The following is a 19367-nucleotide window of genomic DNA, read 5'->3' as shown; positions in this document are numbered from 1 at the left end:
AAGCTTGGTTTCAACTACGGAAAAAGTGTAGAGTTTCTTGACCTCGCTATCAAAGTGGATACTAAGGGAGATTTACTAACTTGTACAGGAAACCAAATGCAACCAATTCATTTTTACATGCCAGCTCATCACATCCACCAGCTACAATTAGAGGGATTCCAATAGGGCAGTTTTTACGAGCCAAAAGAATATGCACCAATGCAGAAGATTTTGAAACTCAATTCTGTGATTTTGCAAGTCGTTTTCAAGAAAGAGGCTATAGTAAGAGGACCATCAGGAGAGGATATAAAAGGGAATCAAAATGCTCTAGAAATGATTTATTGTATCAAGAAACAAGGAGATCAGGGACGAGTGAAGAATCCAAAAATTCAGAACATATTAGAATGATTACCACATACCATAATAAATGGGGTCAGTTTAGAGAAGCTATCAGCACACACTGGAAAGTGTTATTTACAGATCCAATTTTAAAAGATATTCTACCTGAAAAACCATTACTAACAGCCCGAAGATCCAAAAATCTGAGGGATACTTTGGTGCACAGCCTATATGATCCTAACAAATGTAACAAAAAAATCCATTTAAACCCCAAATGCCGGCTTTTTCCCATGCGGCTTATGTAAAGCCTGTCTGAACACAGTCAAAACAAAACCCTTTTTCAATTTTGATAATTTTTCATATAGTCATCACATCCAGCTCTAAAAAACCATCCTATGAATATCACCTGTCAGTGGATATACCAACTATCAATGGACCATTGCTATAATGAAGCCACATCTATTATCTCACCTTTTGAGACATGTTGTATGGGACTCCAATCATATCATTAACATTGTGGCCTTTTAGGCAGCTTCACTTTTGGTTAGAAAACATTGTTAGGATCTTTTTACATGTATAATTATGTGTTTAATAATTATGTATATTCCGTGTAAGGATATATAAGGCAATGTTTCATATAGTGATTTATTTATAACTTAGGTTCACTAGTGGTCAAATATTTTATTATCACTTATAAATCATCACTTCTGTATGTAGCATTGCTGTATGCATGATATACAGTATATATTGGATATTGGTCTATGGATTTTATTAACAAGTAATGAGTATAAATTAAGCACTTTAATTATCACCTCAGGAATAGGTATTGATATATAAACCTTGATTTGCGCATGAATGTTGGTCGGGATCTCCCGTCTCTGGCAACTGGTGGGACGGTGACTTCAGTTCAGTACACTCTGGCTGAATGCATTTGCCTCATTGCCGCCGAAGCTAGGAGTACCCCCTGTGACCATAGCAGTCATCGGGCATGCGTCATTGTATCAAGGTGTTCACATGTATTTTATTTTTTGAAGTCCCTACATTTGATAGTGATTAATAGTATGTTAGTGGGGTTCACAATGGTTCATAGTGGTATTTTAGTGACCAAGTGATTATGCTCCATTAAATGTATGCTATATTAAATTAATATATCAGGTATGCTCCATATATAGGCTGGGGTAATGAGATAGACCAATAAAAAGGGAGTCATGTGACCGGAAAGGTCCTTTCTGTAACAGCTATGCAGGCTGAATCAGGTGGCCGAAAAAGTCCTTTTCTGCAAAACATTTAATGCTGGAGATTAGGTCACATGACCAGAAAGGTCCTATTTTCGGATAGTTATGCATTATAATGATTGGTTGATTAATTTTAAATATAGGATGTGAGCATAGTGATTGGTTGGTGAACTGGATAAATACATCCCCAATTTACCCTGTCAACCATGCCCCCAGAAGAAGAATATATCCAAATGTACGTTTGGGTGGGTGGCAGATCCAGGCGATTCCACTAATCAGGTAACAAATCTTTATAAAGGTATTTAGTTAATTGCAACGGCTAACAGTAGTCACATGCATTTTGGTCATTGGGTTTGGTCCTTTGAAACAGACAAATGTAAAAGTTATTATGCAGACAAGATTCATAGAACATGTGGCACTAGGCACTTTATTTTGATTTATATAAAATCATGATCTGGAGATTATGCTGTGGCATTTTGATATGTTGTAGCACTAGCACCTTAATTTAATTCAGTTGTTAATTTTGTTGCTGCTATATACTAATAATGTATTTAGGCCCTATAGCACTTTTACATCAGTGTATTAATTACTGCTTTATTGGATGTCTGTATTAACACTTTGTTATATCTATATGGATTAGCCCATATATGAACCTTAGTACATTGTGTAGCTTTGATTAATACATATAAAGAGCTGGAATGAAATGTGATCTGTTTGGCTAGAGGCATCATTATAATTGGTTTTGTCAACATATCAAAAAAAATTGTGTAAAAATAATAAAATGTATTTTTAAACCATAACATTCCTGTGTTTGTCCAGTTCAGTGGGTAACCTTGTTTATATCTTGCATTGAATGGGTTTTCATTAATTTATACGGACTAATGATGTTTATGCTCCATACACGGTCAGACACACTCATCCCTGTGTCTAACCGTGTACAGAACATACCACAGCTCCTGGGCAGGGGAGGAAGCAAAAGACAATACTGACATTACAGCAGGAGAATGTGAATGTGAGTGTGAATGTGAGTGTGGATGTCAGAGTGAGTGTGAGTGTCAGTGTTTGTGTGAGTGTGTTTAACTGAGTATGAGAGTGTGAGAGTGTGAATGTGAGTGTGTGAGTCTGATTGTGTTAGTCTGAGTGTGTGTGAGAGTGTGTGTGAGTATGTGAGTGTGTGAGAGTGTGAGTGTGTGTGGTGCGTATGGCGTATAGAGTGTGTGTGTTAGGGCTGGTGAAACGCACCAAATTCTAAAATAATAGTAGGTGCGTTCGCAGCCCGGGGTCCACCGTGCAGAGGTGGTACACTGCTGCCAAGTGTTAGGAGTGGTGGAATGCACTAAATAAAAAATATAAATAAAGTGCGTTCGCCACTCGGGGTCCACCGTGCAGTAGATGTTTAAACCGCTGCTAGGTGGTGGCAGAGCAATCAGGAGGTAGTGTGCACAGGGCTAGATATCACCCAGGTGCACAAAAGCAATCTCTGTTGTACTCACAGAGCTGCTAATACAAATAAATATAACTGCACTGAGCCTGTTAGAGGCACAGAGACTCAGCGGCACATAAGCGGTAAATGGTCACCGGAGTAGTTCAGGATGACGGCACTACATCCCCCAAGACCTACCGTAAACAGTCGTGTGCACAGTGTTGCAACCGCGAACGCACACAAAAACTGCTACAGCAGCTCGGCGTGGGACTTGCAGTAAGATAACACCGCAATAACGCAGGCGCGATGTTGGACGCTAGCAGGTGTGCTTGTGGAGCAATGGCGCGCTGGCACTAATACTGGCTATAACTCATTCCCTCACACAGACGTAATATCATAGGAATGGGGTTTCAAATGAGTCATTCACCAGATCATGCATCCATCAACATACACACAGCAGCAAGTATGACTATACTAGCGCATGGTGGAACAGCCATGCGCACTTTTTATAGCAAACGGGACCCTCCGGAAGTCTCCAAAACTCTTAGCTGAACCAATGGGATTAGGAGCAGGACCCGAGCACCTGACTCCCGAACACCAATGGGGGCTCGTTCCACGAGCATGCTCAGAAGATGGAAAGAAGGACTTAGCCTCCGGAGAGAGTTGCTGCAAGGAAATCTCCTCTGCAATATCTTCTGCAGTAGACAATGAGCAGGAGACTGCAGAATGTGAGGGTCTAGATTCCTGCATAGTACGGGCAGAAATCTGACTCCTAACACTAAGTAATGGCGGAAGAATAGAGCAGCGTAAAAACAGTCACACGTTGGTTACGTCACCCTTTGTGAACAGGAGCGAACTCTGTTAATGCACAGAGTCGTACAACCGCTGAACGTAAATGCCGGAGCCTGTTTAGCTCACAGAGCCCGGCCAAAAGAGCGCACAGTGTACGGCCACAGAACTCTACCCCAAGGACATGGGGTTAGAGTCCCTCTAGGTCCACTGAGCGCGCGGCGTCGCTGCCGCGAGCGCCGCTATAGACGCTGGCTATGAAGTGGAACACGTGCACTGAGGCGTGCCGAGTCCCTGGTGAGGACTGATGCCTGACTAAACCTCTGTCCTACCTACACCTAAGCCTGGGCGCTAGCAGGCTAGGCTGCACAAAACATGCGTACCAAGGGTAGGGGTTTCTTAATGAGTCATTCACCAGAGACAATCATACGTGCATACATCACTCACTCCACATAGACTGTATTTACAGACTATCCTAGCGCATGGCCGAGCGGCCATGCGAACCTTTTATAGCCGCGAACATCCAGGACCTTTCTGGCTTCTCGGATGGGCCAGACCGAACACGAGCAGGACCTGAGCACGTGATCTTCGATCTCCAATGGGAGATCACTTCACGGGCATGCTCAGTGGCCTGACATGGGGACTTGGTCCCTGGAGAATCTTGCTGCTGAGCAGCATGTATTGCCATAGATGTGCCAGAGGTGGCAGCAGCAAGTAAACCCAAGGAGCTGGTCTGGGCAGAGCGCCTGGACCAACAAGTTTGCTGAGCAACCTCCTTTGCGGCTGGAGAGGAATGGGAGACCGCTGGAAGTAAGGCTCGGGATTCTCGCTGTGCAGCAACAGAAATCCGACGCTTAACAGTGTGTGTGGTGCGTACAGCGTATAGAGTGTGTGAGTGTGTGGTGCGTACGGCATATGGTGTGACGGTGTTCCGCTGGTGGTACCGTGCAATAAGATGGTACCAGCAGCAGTTTCCATATTGAGACACCCATCACTTGGGTGTCCCAATATGGCGGTCGGTGAACTTCCTCCGCTTGGAATTCTGGGATACGGTGACATCTGAACAGGAAATGAAAACATTACAAGGCAATTATATAAATATATATAGCTTTAATAACTTTGACTTTGTGATCGCTTTATATGTCTTGTTCATAAAGGCAATGAGACAGGGTGTTGGCAGGTAGTGCTTAAAATGGTTGTTACATTGAGAGATGGTTTTAGCTAGTTCTTGGTGGCAGCTGGCAGAATCCATGATTTACGACCTTTGTCCTTAAACTTACATACCCGTGCTAGGCAATGTACTGAGCCGTTCCCCTTTTTAAAGTGGGTGAAATAAAAACCTGTGTCTTGGTACATGAGACCAGACAAGCCTTGTACACCAACTGTTGCTGTGTGTATGTTCTTGTCTACAATCAATTGACAAACTGATTTGGACAACACCGGCAACATACAGTATGTGAACCTCTTTTGTCACCCCTAAAGCGGGGTTTACACAACACATCTTTTGGGGCTCATGAGCACCAGAATCAGAAATCTTCAGCTATCGGGTGGAATAGATTTCTGCTACTTTACTGTGTAAATAATATTGAATTTGTTTTGCTGTATATGACGATTTCCCCTTACTTTAAGCCCACCCAATTTTTTTTCTCCAAAAGTAGCATTTTTGTGCAACTATTTGCAAATACTATACACCAGTTTTTGTTTGCAAAAAAAAAAAAAAAGAAGTGGATGGGTATATCCAAAAATGTATAACATTTTCAAACTTTATTCCATATTAATAACAAAGTTAAAATTTACACATTCTGGTGGTTCAAAAACACTCTGATGTGTTTCTGGCGCTGGTGGTGCTCCTAGTCATAGAGCATAACAAAGCATCATGGTGGTGCAAATTTAACTGATACAATGTATATTATTTTCTTTTTTGTATTTTTCATAAATCTGCATGTTGTTCTCGTGTACATTTGCATTAATTGCAACGGATGTCTCTCACAATTGGTGGATTTTTCTTTTAAATTTTCTCTTCTATAATGCTTTCTTACACACTATGACTAAGCTCACCATTGGAACCAGAAACACAGAGCAATTTCTAACGCCGAGCTTGTGCCTATACATTTCTGCTTCTGCATATGAATCCACTGCCGGTCAGCAGATTTGGAATGGTACCCATTGTAATGACAAAAAAGATTCTCTTTTTCAATGCATGGTGAGAGATGTATATGCCTGTTTGTAGTATTCTTTTCTAGTGTAAACTCTTTGAGAAATCACCTTTATCTTTTCAGTGTCTTAGAACTTTCAAAACCACACTAACATATGAATGAGATAATAAATTGTATATAACTTGCTAATGATTCATAGAGACTAAATTTTGATCTTAAAAATCTAACTAACTAGGTCTAACCGTAGTTCTGTAGAAGTTTTCGTAAGTTTGACAGGAAGAACAGAGCTTCATACTTGCTATCAAAAGAAACAGAAACCCCAGAATATAAGACATTACATGGAACCGGTTATGTCCTCAAATGCTCCTAATCTGCAGATATTGGGTTAAATCTGCAGACTAATAGTGTTCTAAAGTTACCCATCACCACTGAAAAACTGGCTACCGGGAGGAAATGAGCTTTCTTTGAAGTGATGAAAAATGTTTTCCAATTCAAAAAAGTGAATGAAAAGCAAAAAATTAATTATTTTGACTTCATTACAATAGTAGCAGGGCTAGAGAAACATGTCTGCTAGGTTTTGAAATTTATTCCTCCCAGCATAAGCTATGACTTTCAGTTACAGAGGCGTGCCTGGTGGCTTCAGTCATTGCTCAGTACACACTAGCAAGAAAAGACATTATTACAACTAATAGGTGGTGCCCATGTAGGATCCCAAACCATATAGATTAATGTGAAAACTTGGCACACACGAAAGAAATTGCAGTGAAGAGATTTAATGTGGTCCAGTACATACAGTAGCAGATGTTTCAGTCGTATACACCATCATTAATGTACCAAGTGTATGTACTAAGAAGTATGGGGGTTGTCCCAGTAGATAACTAGTCCGAGGGTACAGGTATCCTGGTTAAGGGAAACACCAGGAATAAGGCAATTAATCCAACCTAGTGGTGAGTTCAGGAAAAAAGACAAGGAATCCACCACTAGTCGTGCCAAGTTTTCACATTAATTTATTGCTCAGCACACAGTGATGGACAGCTGTAACCACGCCCTGGCATTATGACAGAGGCGACTCTGCACTGATACACTGCTGAGTCGGCTGTCAGTCATATTGCCAAGGTGCGGTAAAAGTTGCCGCTCACTATGTACTAAGTGGCGACTGAAGCCACTCTGACATGCCTCTGTGACTGAAAGCCAGCAATTTATTTCCTCCCAGTAGCTTTATTAGCCTGCAGATTAACCCAATATCTGCAGGTTACTAGCAATGAAGAACATGACAATTTCCCTCTGAAGGGAACCCGTCACCAAATTTTGCCTTTAAAACTAAACCACCAAATCTAATGCCTCTTTTACAGCAGTTTAGCAACCTGCATATAAGTCTCTAACTCCATCTGCATATGCCAAAAAATATCTTTCATAATCCCCCTATACAGCATGGTCCAGTATGACTGGCGTCTCTGGTTTTGTCTGGCGCCTCCTTTATCCCAACAATCACTGTCATCCTGCTCTGCTTCATGAGGATGATGAATCTTACATCATCCACATAGCACCCCTAATCTCGCTCCTGCGCAGACGTACTTCACTCTGCACTGCTGAGGAAAGAGCAAAGTAGTATAATGCGCATGGGTCAGCTTTACTTCCAGGTCATCAGCGCTCTTTGGCCTCTCCCAGCACCAGTCCATTACAGGTCATGCGCCATGAAGCAGGGCAGGAGGGTGACAATTGTAGGGATAGTGGAGGTGCAGAGCAAGACCAGTTATGTCAGTCAGATTGGACCATGTCGTATGGGAGGAGGATTATAAAAGGTATTTTTGGGGGAGATTCATAGGGTGTTGGTGAGTTATATAAAGGTTGCTAGACTGCTGTAAAAGAGGTATTAATATATTGCGAAGATCTGGTGACAGGTTCCCTTTAACAAGACTTGTTGCAATCTTGTTTCACTTGCCGAGTATATAATACTGCATGTAATATACAGTTGTGCTCAAAAGTTTAAATATTTTGGCAGAATTTTTGAATTCTTGGCCTTTTTCCAGAGAATATGAATGATAACACCAAAACTTTCTCCACTCATGGTTAGTGGTTGGGTGAAGCCATTTATTGTCAAACTACTGTGTTTTCTCTTTTCAAATCATAATCACAACCCAAAACTTCCAAATGACCCTAATCAAAAGTTCACACACCCCAATTCTTAATATTGTGTATTGACCCCTCTAACATCAATGACAGCTTGAAGTCTTTTGTGGTGATTGTGGATGAGGTTCATTATTTTCTCAGATGGTAAAGCTGCCAACTCTTCTTTGTAAAAAGCCTCCAGTTCTTGTAAATTTCTGGGCTGTCTAGCATGAACTGCGCGCTTGAGATATGATATTGAGGTCAGGAGACTGAGATGGCCACGGAAGAACCTTCACTTTGTTCTACTGTAGCCAATGACAGGTCGACTTGGCCCTGTGTTTTGGAACGTCAGGTTGAAATGTCCAAGTACGTCCCATGCGCAGCTTCCGGGCTGATGAGTGCAAATTTGCCTCCGGTATTTGCTGATAACGTGCTGTATTCGGATCACACAGCTGAATAATCAAAAACAATTCTTCTTTATTTCACACCATCATAAAAACATGTAGATATATCCACAAATAGATAAAAACAGAGTCACATTCTTACGCATTTCTGGCTATCAGCCCTTAGTCATAGAATGTAAAGAATTGTTTTTGACTATTCAGCTGTGTGATCCGACAAATTTTTTCTTCCTCTCATTGTAATCCGACAATAAGATGGAATTGTTTGGATCGCTGCTGGCAAATTCAAGGCTACCAGGCACTTTGACACGGTGAGGCATTCGGTTTTTCTCTGTATTTTTTCTAACTTGCTGTATTCATCTTTCCTTCAACTCTGATCAAGTTTCCTGCGCCTTTGTAGCTCACACATCCCCAAAACATCAGCGATCCACCTCCATGCTTTACAGTAGGAAGTGTTCCTTTCATCATAGGCCTTGTTGACCTCTCTCCAAATGTAAAGTTTATGGTTGTGGCCAACAAGTTCAATTTTGGTCTCATCACTCCAAATTACCTTGTTCCAGAAATTTTGAGGCTTGCTTCTCTGCTGTTTTGCCTATTGTAGGCGAGATACTTTGTGGCATTAGCACAGTAATGGCTTTCTTCTGGCGACTCAACCATGCAGTCCATTTTTCTTCAAGTGCCTCCTTATTGTGCATCTTGAAACATCCACACTGCTAGTTTTCAGAGAGTCCTGTATTTCAGCTGATGCTATTTGTGGGGTTTTCTTTGCATCCTGAAAAATTTTCCTGGCAGTTGTGGACAAAATTTTTGTGGTCTACCTGACTGTGGTTTTGTTTTTACAGAGACCCTGATTTTCCATTTGTTAATCACAGGTTGAACACTGCTGACTGGCATTATTATTTCCTTGGATATCTTTTTGTATCCCTTTCCTGTTTTATACAGCTCAACTACCTTTTCCCGTAGATCCATTGACAATTCTTTTGCTTTCCCCATGACTCACAATCCAGAAATGTTAGTGGCTGGATGAAAGATTCAATAGTCTGTCTGGATCCCAGAAACTTACCGTACTCTGCTTCTAATCAGTATTTGTGTATAAAAGCTAACAGGTCACAGGTGAGGATGTTACCTTTAGTAGACATTCAAACCCTTTTGTGTCAACTTCTGTGCATCTTATTAGGTCAAAATCACCAGGGTATGTGAACTTATGATCAGGGCCATTTGGATGTTTTGGGTTGTGATTATGATTTAAAAAGAGAAAAACAGCAGTTTGACAATAAATGGCTTCACCCAACCACCAACCATGAGTGAAGAAAAAGTTTTGGTGTTATCATTCATATTCTCTGAAAAAAGGCCAAGAAAGCAAAAATTCTGTTTGGGTATGTAACCTTTTGAGAACAACTGTACATGTGTATGTTCAGTATGTGTGATGACATGATTATATTTGAATTAATGTTGATTTTTGTGTTAAGAAAAAATGTGGATTGTTGGGCAAGGAAAAAAATAAGACAATACCTGGAAATAAGCCCTAAACAATTTTAAGAGCAAAAAATGATATAAGACACTGTCTTATTTTTGGAGAAACACAGTATCTGTCCATAAAACATATTTCTAATTTCACATAGTGAAACACAGTAGTTTCACAATAAATGGCTTCACCCAACCACTAACCATGAGTGGAGAAAAAGGTTTGGTGTTATTCATATTCTCTACAAAAAAGGCCAATAAAGCAAACATTTTGCCGGGTATGTAAACTTTTGAGCACATCTGTATCGCCATCAAATTTATTGAGAAATATAAATATCTCCTTTGTACTATGTGTTTGACTTCTGTTCTCAACTATCATCACTTTCAGAGGTCGTCAGCCTCCCTAGCACTGAGGATCTAAATGAAAATGTATTTTCAAGTCATTACACTTTTACATGTTGTATTATTCACAGAGAAAGATCAGAGGATGTCATTAAACCATTATCATCATTTTCTTAAATATTTCCTCTAACACAATTAATAACAAGATTATGGTTATTAAAACAAAAAAATGCTTTGTATCTTGTGCCTTTCGTCTCTTTCAAATTTCATATAATGTCAATTCAATGTAAAGCTCAAAGGAATTTTCTTGAATCATTAGTGCATGAGAACTGTTTCGTCAACAGTGTTTTAGGAGGTCAATAATAAGCATGAAATACCTTGAAATTTAATAAAGCACATCATTTTGTCTCTGCTAACAAAATGCTATTGGAGCGCTTGAAGCATCAGACAACTGAGGAATAAAAAACAGATCATCAAGGTCTCAGAACTCCAATTATAATGTGAACTTGGATCGGCCTTATCTTTGGGCTGAAAGTCCTTTCATGCTCAAACACAATCATCTCGTGGCTTCTATATTCTAGTCTAGTCATCTATTAAAAGTATTTTTATTTTGGGTATAAACACTATTCTAAATATAAAATGTATAAAAAATAACAAAATGATAAGAATAGATGAAATGGCATTATTAAAAAGAGTAAGTTCAATGTTTTTGCCTCACAGACATAGTTTTATATTTTTCACTCTCAGCCTGTATATATACTTTCCAATATCATACAGATTCGATGACCTTGGCTCAGTTGTGTACTAAACTCTTTATAGAAAACAAAATTAATGTACTTAGATTTAACCCTATAGGACCAGACACCATTTTCAGCTATGCGTTTATGCACTGCAACATTTTTTAATTTTATTTTTTTACATCAATGCAGATATATGAGGTCTTTTTTGTGGGACAAGCTATATCATTTTGTGTTTTAACTCCTTTGTGTACCCTGATGTAAATGTACACCAGCATTAGGGTGTGGGTGTATGGAGCAGGCACAGAGTTCTGGCAACCATAAGCCAACCCACAATGAGATATCAAGGTGCTAATGGGTTGACATGGCTCACTGAAGGCCCCCGTCAACATCATATTTGTACTCCTATGAAGCCTAGCTCAGTTTCCTTAAAGACTGCAATATGCCATAAAGGAAACAAATGGAACTGCCAAAATTACCATTTTTAAGCTGCCAAAAAAAAAAATCAAACCTTTGTATGTACCCCAACATGGTATCAGTTAAAACTATAGCTGAAGAAACAAGCCTTCACACAGCTCCATCGATGGAAAAATGAAAACGTTTTGGGTCTCAAAAAATTGTGAAACAAACCATTGTTTTTGCAACCAAGTTCAGAATTTTTTTTAACGTCCGAAATATGAAAAAAAAAAATTACTTGTTTCGTATCATAGTATTCATACTGACCTGGAGAATCGTGTTGTTCACTTTTACCGCAGGATGAACACCACAGAAACGATACTCAAACGCAATGGCAAAATTGCTTTTATTTTTCACCATTTCAATCCCTCTTGGAATTTTTTGTTACTGTTTTTCAGTATATTATATGGCAAATTGAATGATGTCTTTCAAACTACAATTTGTCGCACAAAAAATAAGCCTTCGCTTGGCTAGGTCGAAAGAAAAATAATAAGTTATGGCTCTTAGAAACTGAGGAGGAAAAAACAAAAGCTTAAAAATAAAAAATTTCTTAGCCCCAAAGAGGTTGAAGGGGCTATTCCGATTTTTTAAAACCAAAGGCCTATCTTTACTATAGGCAATTGAAATTAAATTGATGAAGGACTGACTCTCAGCAACCCCCCCAATCTACTCAGTTTGTAGGGGCTGTGTCCTTCTGCAAGTACTACAGCCTCATCAATGTCTACATCACTTTCATTCCGGTTTGAACTTGCAGATGACATATTTTTCATTGCAGTAGTGAGACATAGTGTAGCATAAGATCATTTAAGAGATTCTTTTCTAAATAGCAGGGAGTGTGAAAATAATAAAATAAGGAATATTCATCTATTGAATTTCCAACCTGCAACAACGACATCACATACATCTTTACCATGATTGTGTCTGCTAATTACTGGCCAGAGCACTGACACTTGCTAGCTCGGCTTGGGAACACTGTGGCCAATGATTGGCTGGAGCATTCATGTGAATACTATACGTGACATCATCTATATAGGACTACCAGGAACGACAAACAACTGTGAATATTGACTATTTTTTCATTCCAACAGATTTCCTGCTCGGTCATTTTTAAAAAATCCCAGACAACCCTTGTAATACGTATAATAATAAGAAATAACTGTTACCAGCTGCGGGGAGGAGGCTTTTTCTTCTGGGATTCCATTCTCTGCAGAATGTTGAGTTTCACTGATGCTTCCAGGTCTTGAAGATGTCTTATTTTTTTGGCTTCCACCTGAACTAATTCTTCCTTTCCTTGTTCCACTTGCTAACACCTGACTTTTGTTTGCTATTAAATAGTTAATCATGTATAACTATACATTTTACACCATGATATAAGTCAAACAAACATTACAATTAAAAGTAATCAATGCAAGCATCACCTCCTTTTTTATTTACTTAAATGTTTCCATTTTACAGTGGGGAAAAAAGTATTTAGTCAGCCACGAATTGTGCAAGTTCTCCCACTTAAAAAGATGAGAGAGGCCTGTAATTGATATCATAGGTAGACCATAACTATGAGAGTCAAAATGAGAAAACAAATCCAGGAAATCACATTGTCTTAACTGGCAAGATTTATTTTGCAAATTATGGTGGAAAATAAGTATTTGGTCAACTAAAAACATGCAAGATTTCTGGCTCTCACAGACCTGTAACTTCTTCTTTAAGAGGCTCCTCTGTTCTCCACTCACTACCTGTAGTAATGGCACCTGTTTGAACTTGTTATCAGTATAAAAAACACCTGTCCACAACCTCAAACAGTCACACTCCAAACTCCACTATGGTAAAGACCAAAGAGCTGTCGAAGGACACCAGAAACAAAATTATTGCCCTGCACCAGGCTGGGAAGACTGAATCTGCAATATGCAAGCAGCTTGGTGTGATGAAATCAACTGTGGGAGCAATAATAAGAAAATGGAAGACATACAAGAGTACTAATAATCTCCCTTGATCTGGGGCTCCACGCAAGATCTCACCCCGCGGGGTCAAAATGTTCAAAAGAACGGTGAGCAAAAATCCCAGAACCACATGGGGGAAACCTAATGAATGACCTGCATAGAGCTGGGACCACCATAACAAAGGCTACCATCAGTAACACAATACACCGCCAAGGACTCAGATCCTGCAGTGTCAGATGTGTCCCCCTGCTTACGCCAGTACACGTCCGGGCCCGTCTAAAGTTTGCTAGAGAACATTTGGATTAAAGAGTATTGGGAGAATGTCATATGGTCTGATGAAACCAAAGTAGAACTGTTTGGTAGAAACAAAACTCGTCATGTTTGGAGGAGACAAAATGCTGAGTTGCAGCCAAAGGACACCATACCTACAGTGAAGCATGGGGGTGGCAACATCATGCATTGGAGCCGTTTATCTGCAAAGGGACCAGGACGACTGATCCATGTACATGAAAGAATGAATGGGGCCATGTTTCGTGAGATTTTGAGTGCAAACCTTTCTCCATCAGCAAGGGTATTGAAGATGAAACGTGGATGGGTCTTTCAGCATGATAATGATCCCAAGCACACCACCAGGAAGGAGTAGCTTTGAAGGAAGCATATGAAGGTCCTGGAGTGGCCTAGCCCGTCTCCAGATCTCAACCCCATAGAAAACCTTTGGAGGGATTTGAAAGTCCGTGTTGCCCAGCGACAGGCCCAAAACATCACTACTCTAGAGGAGATCTGCATGGAGGAATTGGCCAACATACCACCAACAGTGTGTGGCAACCTTGGAAGACTTACAGAAAGCATTTGACCTCTGCATTGCCAAAAAAGGATATATAGCAAAATATTGAGATGAACTTTTGTTAATGACCAAATACTTATTTTCCACCATAATTTGAAGTCTTGCCAAATCAGACAAGGTGATTTTCTGGATTTATTTTCTCATTTTGACTCTCATACTTGTGGTCTTTGATGTCAATTACAGGCCTCTCTCATCTTTTTAAGTGGGAGAACTTGCACAATTGGTGCCTGACTAAATACTTTTCCCCCACTGTATATCTTTATTTTTCTGACGTTTTTATACCATTTTTTCTCTATAAGTGCAAGACAGATGATACATGTTAGCTCATTGGGAGTTTCAGCAGTCATTAAATTTCAGTCACAGATACGGCCGTTCTTAAAACACACAAAAAAAGATTAAATCAGGTTTTCTAGTTAAAAGTACTGTATATGTTAAAGATAATTTTTTAAAAACATTTTCCATAATACAATCTGTATTACAAGTAAAAATTAGAATGGCAAAATATGGTATGCAGAAGATACTCTTTAATCTTGCTATATAAAAACAGATCCGGACTTGTGTTTCAGTAGGGAAGGGAGGGGGGTTATTTTTTATGTTATTGTATGTGATTTATGTTCCCTGTGGTTGTTATTAATTGAGAAATGTTTAATAACAAGAATCTGATTTAAAAAAAAAAAAAAATGTAAAAATTAGAAATCTTGCTATTTTCTCACTGGCCATGGGGCTTTTTTTTTTTTTTTTAGACTTTAACTTCCTGTTGTTTCAGGAAACATTACATGTACATTAGCTACAATGGTCTGATCCCAACCCTATCATTTGTATTTAAGCATCAAATGAGCATGTGCAAAGGTTATTGTAAAAGGAGGGGGAACAGGGCCAGATGTCACATCACTTATTGTGATTGATAAATCCTGTGTTATTGAACAGAGGTGTTAGCTGTCATTATAATCCTGCCTCTGCTGGTAAGGAAAACCTACAAAAGGAGATGCTAAAAATGTGCAAATTTATAATAGCCTACCACTACAAAAATAAGTATAGACTAAAGAAATGTATAAAAAAATTGAACAAATATAACTTTTATAGAAATCACTTTTATTAATCCCATTCTTGACATATGACGTATATTTACGTCATATGTTGTGTCCCCAACTTTAATGCAGGCTCCGGCGCGGAGCCCGCATTTTTCAACACACATAACAGCTCCACCTGTGGCTGTTAACCAGTTACATCAGAGTTTGACAGTAGATGTTAACACGAACCAGCCAGAAGTGCGTCACAAATCCCAGCATCAGTGTCCCTGTCACATGATCGGGGGGGTGCTGAGGGGTTGTCATGACAGCCAGGGATCTGTGGAAGAATCCTGTGTCTATCATTGCTCTCACAGGAAATTGTGATTTCAGCTATACATAATATGGCTGAAGCACTGCTATGTATAGCATGGGTGATCAGTGAATCTCACTTCTTAAGGGGACTATGCAACGCTCGTGCCCAGACTGGATGGCACGAGCGAGAATTGTGACCCCACTGTGCCACAAAGCAGACTACCCAAGAGGGGAATGGCTAAGCAGCTACCTTGGTGTTCAGTAGAGCCTCTGATGGTGAGGTTAGACTTGTGCGGCAGGTAGCTGCCAGGTACCACTCCTGGGTGGTGTCTGGCTGTAGAAGCTGATCCCACTGGGGGACGGAAAACTAATGACAGGTGTGGGCAAGTACAGATGGGCACGACTGGTACTCTGGCAGGCAGGCGGACACGGCTGGCACTCTGGCAGGCAGGCATGGGTAGGATAAGAGAACAGGTAGGAACCAGTTCAGACAGGAGGGACCGGAACCGTAGGATGTGGAACAGGAGCAGAGTAGGACCGCAAGGTGCGGAATGGGAACGGAGCAGCGCCACAGATTGCGAAGCGGGAAGCAGAGCAGAGCCGCAGGGTGCCGAGCGGAGAGCAAAGCAGAGCCGCAGGGTGCAGAGTGAAGAGCAGAGCCGAAGGTTGTGGAGTGAAGAAAAAAGCAGAGCTGCAGTGTGCGGAGCAGAGAAGCAGAGCAGCGCCGCAGGTTGTGGAGTGAAAAGCAGAGCAGGGCCGCAGGGTGTGGAGCGAAGAGCAGAGCAGGGCCGCAGGGTGCAGAGCAAAGAGCAGAGCCACAGGGTGCAGAGCAAAGAATAAAGCAGAGCAGAAGGAGTAGACACAAGGCTACACACAGCTGAGTAGGGAAGGAAACAGACAGGGACATGAACAGGCACAAGAAATGGACTTAGTACAGACAATGATGGACACAGGAACAAGTACAGGACAAAGGATACAGGCCAGGGCATGCAGCCACCAGAGAAGCAGAACACAAGACACACAGGGCACAGAAACGGGTCTTGGTATGCAGCCCCCAGAGAGGCGGAAAACAGGACAGGACCTGGCAACTAAGCAGCAAAGTGCAGACAGAGAGTTTGTTGCCCAGGCATCTCCCTATGGGTGGAGATGCCTTTAGTACCCGATACCTCTTGGCAATAGGCTGGAACCAAATTAGGGGTGTGCACTGTGTCTATAAGACTCAGGAAATGCCGGCACCACTGCCCTAAGCATGCAGCCAGGAAGTATGCAGCAAGCAAGGACATGAGGCCCACAGCATGGAGCAGACAGAGGTTAGAACTCACAGCATGGCCTGGAATGGTGAGTAAGATGGGAGATAGGAAGCCATGCAGTGATGCCAGCAGGCATGTTACAAACTATAAAATAGTTTTCAAAAATATGAGAAAAAAAAAACAAAAAAAAAAACACAAAAGTTCAAATCCCCCTTTCGCTCCATCTAATATATAAAGCTCAAAGTGTGTGTGTGTGTGTGTGTGTGTGTGTGTGTGTGTGTGTGTGTGTGTGTGTGTGTGTATGTATGTATGTATGTATGTATGTATGTATGTATGTCTGGGATAGGCATCCGCACCGTCGCAGCTACAGCCACAAAATTTGGCACAGTCACACGTCTGGACCCCGAGAGCGTCCTAAGCCATGTTGTGAGGTGAAATTTTAACCCCGCACGTTCCAATTCACCAAACAATTTTGCCCCTATCTACATACTGGGGAAAAAGTGTGTGCGCGTCAAGCCCCGTCCCTCATTATGATGTCATAATGCCCCTATCTACATAATGGGGAAACAGTGTGTGCATATCAAGCCCCGCCCCTCATTATGATGTCACAATGGTTGCCATGGCGACGCTGATGTCATCATAGGTTGCAAGCCCCACCGCTCATTATGATGTCATAATGGTTGACTATGAGATGGAGGATGTGTGATGGGTATATGGGCACGGGACTATGGGATAGAGGATATGTATGACAGGTATATGGGCACGGGACTATGGGATGGAGGATATGTATGATGGGTATATGGGCACGGGACTATGGGATGGAGGATATGTATGATGGGTATATGGGCATTGGACTATGAGATGAAGGATGTGTGATGGGTATATGTGCACTCGACTATGGGATGGCGAATATGTATGATGGGTATATGGGCATGGGACTATGGGATGGAGGATGTGTGATGGGTATATGGGCACGGGCCTATGGGATCTTGGATATGTATGATGGGTATATGGGCCCGGGACTATGGGATGGAGGATAATTATAATTTGTTACAACTAACCACAGTTAGTTACTATGCCCGGGCAGCGCCGGGCTCTTCAACTAGTTGAAAATAAAACAATTTAAAAAAAAAAAAAATACACTGCCCTGCTGCCCTGATGAAGCGGTAACAAAATGGGCATTGAGAGCTGCGAGGGGGCTGTTGGTCTTCTTATGGTCAGTATAGCTTTCAGACCTTTAACTGACATTATAAAATCCATTGAGTTCACTAGGGGTTTTTGACATTCTGGTGTATTATGCAATATTTAATTATTTATTTATCAGAACAATTCTCTTGTCACTCTTATTCTTATTTATTATGTGCACTTTCAGCAATAAAGTTTATGTATTTGCATAAAATGGGATTTTACGCTTTTGTCACTATATGCAATATTTAGTTATTATTTATAAAATTCCTTGTCACTGGACATTTATATTTATTATCTATATATTGTTGCACAAGATTTTTTCATATATCATCTTTGACATACTGCATATAAATTATGAATATAAATTACTAGATGGTGGCCCGATTCTAACGCATTGGGTATTCTAGAATATGTATGTAGTTTATTTAAAGGGAATCTGTCACCCCATTTTTGCCCCATAAGCTAGGGCCACCGCCATCAGAGGCTTATCTACAGCATTCTGTAATGCTTTAAAAACACATGCGACATGCACATATGTGAACAGGTCGGTCGGACAGTGTTCACACCACCCACTGATTGAAACACAAAAAGAAAGCACAGAATGACAAACGTTCAAAAAAAACTCTGTAGTAAAAAATATAACAGTAGTCAGCTAGTGCTAGTAGAAAGATGATAACCAATACAGGGTATTTAGTTGATACGTTTTTTGCAAAAAATGTATACCAAGCTACTCCACCTTGTCACGGTAACCCTTAATGTAATGCTGTAGATAAGCCCCCGATGAAACCTGAAAAATAAGAAAAACACGTTGGATTATACACACCGGGGGGGCGGGGCGGTGGGTGTCGTGGTCCGGTCAGGTGCCTCCTATGTTCATACGATGATGTCCTCCTCCTTGCTTCTCCCTCAGCTCCTGCTCACGTGTACTTTATCTGCCCTGTTGAGGGCAGAGTAAAGTACTGCAGTGCGCAGGCGCCGGGAAAGGTCAGAGAGGTCTGGCGCCTGTGCACTGCAGTACTCTGCTCTGCCCTCAACATGGCCGATAAAGTACGTGTGCGCAGGAGCCGAGGGAGAAGCAAGGAGGAGGACGTCATCGTATGAAGATGGGAGGCGCCGGACGGGACGGCGATACCTATCGGACCGGACCGAACGCCGGGATGAGTATAATCTAACTCTTTTTTCTTATCTTTCAGGTTTCATCGGGGGCTTATCGACAGCATTACAGAATGCTGTCGATAAGCCCCTGATGGCGCTGACTGCAGCTGATAGGCCAAAAATGGGGTGACAGATCCCCTTTAAATTCCATGCCAATATCGCTGATTGCGGCAAATCCGTGCGGCAGGAGATGACTCGCGGCAACCGTCGGGAGATCAGCGGCTAGCGCCGCAGATCTCCCGAT

General features: G+C 41.2%; 1 protein-coding gene across 1 annotated transcript in view; it reads right to left on the bottom strand.

The window, feature by feature from the left end:
• The window catches only part of ADGB (androglobin), a 463044-nt gene that overhangs the window by 138738 nt on the left and 304939 nt on the right, over positions 1 to 19367 (bottom strand). Inside the window, exon 28 of the mRNA XM_073557676.1 lies at positions 12594 to 12754. Coding sequence (XP_073413777.1) covers positions 12594 to 12754 — 161 coding nt within the window. The remainder of the gene's footprint in view (positions 1 to 12593; positions 12755 to 19367) is intronic.

This window comes from Dendrobates tinctorius, unplaced genomic scaffold (assembly GCF_039654945.1).
Source record: "Dendrobates tinctorius isolate UK_male_01 unplaced genomic scaffold, ASM3965494v1 ptg000250l, whole genome shotgun sequence".
NCBI classification, from domain to species: Eukaryota; Metazoa; Chordata; class Amphibia; order Anura; family Dendrobatidae; genus Dendrobates; species Dendrobates tinctorius.
This window is presented reverse-complemented; position numbering and strand designations above follow the sequence as displayed.